The sequence below is a fragment of the Capsicum annuum genome, chromosome 10 (assembly GCF_002878395.1).
Source record: "Capsicum annuum cultivar UCD-10X-F1 chromosome 10, UCD10Xv1.1, whole genome shotgun sequence".
NCBI classification, from domain to species: domain Eukaryota; kingdom Viridiplantae; phylum Streptophyta; class Magnoliopsida; order Solanales; family Solanaceae; genus Capsicum; species Capsicum annuum.
This window is the reverse complement of record NC_061120.1, coordinates 28,197,935-28,205,784: the sequence shown is the minus strand read 5'-3', so window position 1 is coordinate 28,205,784 and position 7,850 is coordinate 28,197,935. Positions and strand designations below refer to the sequence as shown.

Genomic DNA, 7,850 nt, shown 5'->3' with positions numbered 1-7,850 from the left:
AACAGCCAAACAAACAATGGCTATGTTAATTATAATTACCATAATTTTATGTTCGCTGTAGTAACACTTTGCTCTATCACCCCCCCCCCCCCCCCCCCCCCCCAAAAAAAAAAAAAAAAAGCAATGGCTATGTTAATTATAATAACCATAATTAGATGTTCGTTGTAATAACTCTTTTGCTACAACACCCAAACAAACAATGTTATCATAGAGATTTGATTCATCATTATTCTAACTTTATTAACTTGAATATGTAAGTTGTTAAAATTATATAACAAAGTTAAAATTTTTATACGTAGAATTGTTGGGGTAACTCCACAAAGAGAACCCTTCCAAAAATAGACATATGTCACTAATTGCGACGAGCACAGGATGTTATTCAGTAAAAGACGAAAAAATAGTTCGCTTTGAGCTCACCGTGGCTGCGTGGGAGAAGTTGCATATTGGCTGTTGGCTTTTATATTGGAGTAAGCACCTGGAAGTTGCCTTCTATTTCGATGTGTGAGAACTAGAAAAATTACTCTAGTTTTTAATATTATGATGGTATTGATTTGTATGGTTATAAAAGCTTCTCATTAAATATATGGGAATAGAAAATGTAAAAATAATTACAGAATCACGTGTCATCTTTTTAAATGAATTAGAAAAAGTAAATGTGTCAGGTAAAATCAAACTAAGAAAATATTGAATTAACATTAATTCTATTGGTGAATGTTTCTATTGGACCTCACCACTAATACAAAGGAATCATGACAAGTTACATCAGACATTGTAATATAATTATGTTTTTTCTTTTTCATTTCTACAAGTTAAACATGAATTGATCTTTTCAAAATAATCATGATTTTGACATAAAGCTACAACTACCAATTTCCTCTTTTCCCCAACAAGGTGTAGTGCAAAATAAACATGCAAGAAAGATATACTAGGAAACTAGAAAAAAATACACTAACAATCCCATGAAAGTTGATCCATAGAATTATCATTAGTGTACAATCCACAAGGCACAAATGCAGAATTCATAAACTCAAAATCAAAGTTAGAGTTGTCGTCAAATGTATTTTCCACTGTTTGATCATGATCATTAACCTTGTACACATCTTCTTGATCATGACAAAACTTGGTCTGAATAATTGGAAATTGTTGATCTCCTTGTAATTGTACTTGCATTTCTTCTTCTTGTCCATTGACAGGATTTAATGTTGTTGGTTCAAGTCCAGTTCCATTCCACATTCTATTCTCATTTATATAAGATGACACATTAATATTCGTCGTGCTTTCCATTAAAGAACAATTACTCGCGAAATCCAAAATGGAATCTCGAGTAGTAACGAGATTTCTCTCACTTGTTTGGGACTGAAGCATGGTTAGTGTACTCTGATTTCTCTCCTCACTCCATGCGAAAGTAGGGTTTTGGTATTCAATGTTAGGAACAATAGGAGTGTAATTGTATGTACTAGAAGTAATAATATTATCACTAGGAGGGAAATTAGGAGATAAGGTTGCAAGAGTTGATTTTAAATCCATTGAAATTACTTCTTTATTTGTTGAAGTATCAATGGTGAAAACTGAGGTGGAATCTTGATGATGATAAGTGTAGTCGGATTTTTTGGTTGGATTGTTAGATTTGTTCTTGAGGAGGTTGTGGGTATTTGGATCTAACCCTTGAGCAATAAGTTTCTTCTTGATGCAAGAATTCCAAAAATTCTTCACTTCATTGTCTGTCCTACCTGGTAAATGTTTCGCTATTTGTGCCCATCTATTTCCCAAGATTCTATGAACATCAATAATTGTTCTTTCTTCTTGTTCAGTAAATGAACCCCTTCTTAAGTCTGGCCTCAAGTAATTTATCCATCTCAATCTACAACTCTTTCCACATCTTTGCAGTCCTACAAAAGGTTTGAAAATATAATAATGTAAATAAAAATATACGATTTCTAATAACTTAACGAAATAGTATATATCAGATCAGAAAGAAAGCCTGAATTCAAGTCTCACGGTCACACATTGTAATTAAAAAAGGTCTAACGACCTCCTTTGTAGGTCGGAGCTAGTTATCGTTTTATCATAGGAGAGAAGCTGTAAGCGCACTCTCTCTTTCTTCATCTTCTGAAAATCATTGTATGAGTATGTTGACCGGATAATTGACAGTCGCATCTCTCATTTCAAGTGTTTTTGCTACAATTAGTTACTAGAAAATTAAGATGTTTGGCTCATGAAAAAAGAATCAGGCGGCACGTGAGAGGCAATGTCAAAGATATATTAAAGCAAATAACTATGTTTTATCTCTGGCAGCTGTTTAATCTTTTGAGATGAAGCGATCACATAATTTCAGAACGTCAATCACAAAATAAAAATTCTCCAATAAAGAACAAAGAGAAAAAAGTATGAGAAATTATGTGTATATAGGCCGATGGCACGTCTGCCTGGGCGTCAGGCATTGCGTCACAAGAAAATTATCCAAAAATAAAATTGAACCTGCTAGTTTTGGAACAGAACTCCAGCAGCCATGCCCATGGGTGGTGATATGTCTAATGAGTTTTTCATCTTCTTCTGGAGACCAAAGACCTCTTTTAACTTTTTGTTTGCTGCAGCAGTGATGGCCCATCCCTATATGTGTCCCTCTCACCACTAAATAAGTTGCACAATCTTCATCTATATATATACATATATAAAATATGGTGGCTTCTCTAGTGAATAATAGTATAAATATAATTAATGTTTTCACTACACTACAAATGTGTAGAGAGACTATAGTGTTTCCTTTATCCAAATATTTGTAATTACTATACGTGTGCAACAAAGATGAAGTAGACGTCTTTCTCAATGACTATAATAGACTGTGAGAGAGACTTTAACTTGGAGTGTACTCATTAGCGGACCACATTTGGTACTCATTGGGTGCTATTTCAAACTAAATTGGTAAAGTTGTTGTCATGTGATCAGATATTACAGATTTGAGCTACAAATTGAAATAATCTCTTACAGAAATGCAGGCTAAAACTGCATATATTAAACCCTTAATGTTCGATCGTCTTTCCGCAGACCGCTCTCACATATTGGAAGCTTAGTGCATCAAACTACCCTTTTTATTTAATTTAAAGTTGTGTATTGATGTGTGTGTGTATATATATATAGATCTATATAGATATATATTCTATATCTATAATCTATAATCTATAATCTATAATCTATATCTATAATTTATAATCCATATCTATTCTATATCTATAATCTATATCTATAATCTATAATATATTAAAAGTGTGAAGCTCTTAGAAAAGTGATTTGAACTTTGTGTCCTTAAAACTCTCTGCAATAGACAAAATTGTCTTTTCACTTTTTTTTTTCTCTAAATTATTATATCATTATATTTATAATATTTAAAAGGCATCCTACAGTATATGGTAAGAAAAAAATATATGGAAAATTAATATTGATAGATTTTTTTTTTTCCTTGTGTACTTAAAAAAGGATTCCTAAAATATAGAGGGGAAAAACATGCATAATAAAACACACGGTTGTACACAAAATATAATATTCTAGAAAAAAAGGAAAAAAAAAAGACCTAAATGTAATATAAACTTGAAAGTTGGCCAAAAAAACACAAAAAAAAAAAAGGAAGGAGAACCTTAACATGCGTGAAAAAATTCGGAAGGCTTTAAATTTTAATCGAATTTTGTTTAACTTTTGAATCACTGTAACATTAGGATTCTTTTTTAATTAATTGATGATAGTTGTTCTTTTATATTTAGGTTTAGATGTTTTTCTCCAAAACTATCACATGCAGAAAAAAAATAGGTTTAGACATAGAATTTTCTTACTAATGTATATAAATTTTCATGTGATTTGAGGTAAGATTTTTAGTATTTTAGTATGTTTTTGAAATTTATAATAAATAAGTTATTGTTATAAATGTACCGTATATAATGAATGTCTACTTTACCATATATAGTGAATATCTACTTTACCATATATTGTGTATGTCTATTTATGGAAAAGTTACAAACCTCAAAGTTAGTTTTCCCCTATAAATAAAGGAGTTTTCCCTCATAGTAAATCATCCATCAAGAGAAATAACAATTACTCTTTCTTCTCTCTTTACTCTTGTTCTTTATTATTTTATAATACGTTATTAGCACGAGACTCTGCCGTATCAAATTTGAAGGCTAAGGTATTATTTTCTTTCTTTTCATATTGCTAATAATCTTACAAAATCTGAGTTCGTTGCCTCGAGCAAGAACTACCTTTAATGAGTATTAAATGCTGAAATCCACTTAGATGTTATGGGTCTTGGAGATGCCATAAAGGAAAAAAAAATACAGTATCTCATTAAAATCGTGCTAAGGCTATGATTTTATTACGTCATCATCTTGACGAAATTCTGAAAATTAAATACCTTACTACTAAGAATCCACTTGTTTTGTGGAATAACCTAAAAGAAAGATTTGACCACTTGAAGATGGTCATCCTCCCAAAAGCATGATATGAATGCATGCATGGGTCAAGTCTCATCGATTTATGCCTAAGACACCTTTATATGGATAATACATTGAGTTTGAATCTCAATGCACCATATTAATGATATTATGATGGCTAAGACAAAATAATGTGTTTTTAATGAAAAGTCATGAAATATGTCCCATTGAATATGCTTCATTCCATGAAGTGAATGTGGTAGCAATATATGATAAATGTGAAATATGACAACTTACTTTATTCTTGAAGTGTATATATAGCAGTGCATAATATGTCTGAAAGAAGACAAATGATTGAATACACGAATATACGTGTGGAGGGACAATATGATAATGATCACCAAAAGTGATGATATTTTCACATCGTATTATGATCATAAGATATGTTAGAGAAAACTTCTCTAGATCATATGTATGCCTCAATCTTCTCCTAAAGTAGCAATATCATAAAAGAGGTTATAAGCTATCAATTTGATAGGCTTAAGACAAGATTATATTTCATTCATGGGAATGAGAATTTTAATTGTTATAAGCATAGATCCATTTCCTCGGTGAATGTTATGATATTTAGTGAAACTTATCAACAAACGTGAACTTAATTGTGATGGCTTCACAACTCACCTCCGAATGAGGCAGAATAATCGAGAAGAGTTATTTTGAAATCTACTTCTAAAGTAGTAAATCTAAAATTTATTCATGTAATAGTAAATCTGAAATTTACTAAAGTAAAAAGGTACATATCATGGTAAACTTGGAGTTTGCTAGAATAAAATTTCATAAGTTGACATGAACGATTATGACATCCCGAAGATGTGCATATTGAGTATTGGACATGTAATGAAGAATTAAAAAATTCTTCAAGAATTATTCATGTTGTTTGTTCTCATGATAAGTTGGTTGAACCAACTAATTATTGGATTGGATCTCTCAAAATCTGAAAAATATAAAAGGTGAATAAGGGCCCGTTTACCTTTCATGTGATATGTTGAAAAGATGCATCAATAAGATAATTACATGTACATTTATTGTCAACCCATAGCTTGACATTCATAAAGTTGTTTGCTCAATAAAATTGAGTTAAGAACACAACTTTCATATTGTGCAATCAAGACAATTCATCTTGATGAAAATGGTTTGGCATTGAATACCTTCAATAAATAGCTAAACCATTGCTGATGAGAACAAAGCTTCATATGTTGGTCTGAAATACGATATGTTGTATACAATAAGACTTGCATGCATTAGACCAATAAATTATGATTATTTCTTCCCTCTCAATTGGTTCAAGGTCAGGAACCAACTATTTCATCTATTAGTTTTGATGTGCGGTATACAATTAATAAATATACCATTATGTACAAAGATGTATTCCTAAAAAAAGATGGAGGATGTATGTTAGTTTTCCTAACATATGGGGGAGATTACAAGCAGTTATGAAATATGTTAGGAATTATCATCATATCCTCATTCAAAAGATAATTCAAGTCATATGCCGGAAGCATTTACTGACTCACATTTAATCACATATCTAAGCTGCAAGTGCTTCTATTTTGCATTTTTAAAGGACAAAATCTATGCATGCATGAAGCATGGTAGACTAATTGGTTCTAAATGAAATAATTCTTGAAAAGGATAAGGAGTAAATAATCATAATAAGAAGTCAATGTGCTCTTGAAGAGCCTACGACATAACACTTCATGAAACCTATGAGAGGTTCAGGTACCTGAAAATAATAAAGTGATGAGATCTCAAAATGTTATGTCACATTGTGAACCGATACAAAATGATATATCATTGAAAATATCTTTGAAACAATGACGCAATATTATAAAGTATTACGAGGATCCGAATTCTACGTTTATTTAAGCATGCCGGCGTTGAAATATTTATCAAGTGACATGAAAGGATGCATTTTGGTAAGTATAAAACTTATTTGATTTACAGTCCAGACACTTGAAGATGTCACACTTAACAAGTTGGATATTGTCACTTGACAAAAATCCATATGAAAATCTCTAAAGGATTCAAAATGCCTGTAAAGTTTTTGGGAAACTTTTTATTATCCTCATAAGAGATAATTTGATGGTTTGAGTATCATTGGAACTCTTGGAGAGTTTCAAAAGCAATAGAATTTATGTTTAAATGAGAAACATGCAAAATTGAATAAGGATCCATTCCGACCTCAAGAAAAGAATGAGGAACTCCTTGATTATGAAGTACCATATCTTAGTGCAATTGATGCATTCGTGTATCTTGTAAATACTATAAGGCCTGATATAGCCTTTTTCAGTTAATTTATTAGCAAGTTTGTAGTCCCGATCTTATTGATCATGTTGATGTTGGGTACTTATCTAACCTATATAAACCTCGATCTCAAATAGGCTATGTGTTCATATGTGGTGGTACTGCAATATCTTAGAGATATACAAAATAGTCTATCGTAGCCACTTCATGGAACCATGTTGAGATAATAGTTATTTATGAAGCAAGCCAAGAATGTGTATGGTTGAGGCATGATACATCTCATTCGAGAAAAATATTGTTTGAAATGTGACAATATACCCACAATCTTATATGAAGATAGTACAACATGCATAGCACAACTTAAGGAAGGATCCATAAAAGAAGATAAAACGAAGCACATTTCATCAAAGCTTTTCTACATACATGAGCTCCAAAAGAATGGTGATATTAACATGCAACAGATTCGTTCAAGTGATAATGTGACAGATTTATTCACCAAGTCTCCTTCAATTTCAACTTCCAAGAAGATGGTGTACAAGATCAGAATGCAAAGGTTCAAGGATGTTCTCATTAGGGGAAGTTAATACGCGTTGTACTCTTTTTCTTTATGAGGTTTAATCCCACTGGATTTTCCTTGTAAGGTTTTTAATGTGGCAGCATATATGCGTATTGTCTATCAATTAGACATTCAAGGAGGAGTGTTATAATATATCATATATAGTGAATGTCTCCTTTACTATATATAGTGAACACCTACTTTACCATATATTGTGTATGCCTATTTATGGAAAAGTTACAAACTCCAAGGTTAGTTTTTCCCTATAAATAAAGAGATTTTCTCCATTGTAAATCATCCATCAAGAGAAATAATAATTACTCTCTCTTCTCTCTCTACTCTTGTTCTTTATTCTTTATTATTTTATAACAATTATCATATATTCTTGAAAAACAGTTGCTCATTGAAAGTTTTTTTTGTGTGTGTGTAAAATTTTGATAACTCTTATGATTGAACAAATAAATTTGCTTGTGATTTGAGGTAATTTTTTTTTAATGTTTTAGCATGTTCTGTTGGGCTATTGGGTTTTTTTTCCTTCCTATGTGGATAAATAAAGTCCAATTTGGACCAAC

At 31.3% G+C, this 7,850-nt stretch overlaps 1 protein-coding gene and 1 non-coding gene across 2 annotated transcripts; both read right to left on the bottom strand.

Annotated features, from left to right (window-relative positions):
- Positions 1–309: 309 nt before the first annotated feature.
- LOC124888194 lies at positions 310–424 on the bottom strand. Its single transcript, XR_007046325.1, has one exon. It is a non-coding gene; the product is annotated as a U5 spliceosomal RNA (small nuclear RNA).
- Positions 425–702: 278 nt separating this feature from the next.
- On the bottom strand, positions 703–2,617 carry LOC107844883 (myb-related protein 330). The gene is made up of 2 exons (XM_016689216.2): positions 2,479–2,617; positions 703–1,889 (listed from the first exon to the last, which is right to left on the bottom strand). Exons 1-2 carry the CDS (start codon positions 2,606–2,608, stop codon positions 949–951), a joined length of 1,071 nt encoding a protein of 356 aa, XP_016544702.1. The 5' UTR covers positions 2,609–2,617; the 3' UTR covers positions 703–948.
- Between the last annotated feature and the right edge of the window lie 5,233 nt (positions 2,618–7,850).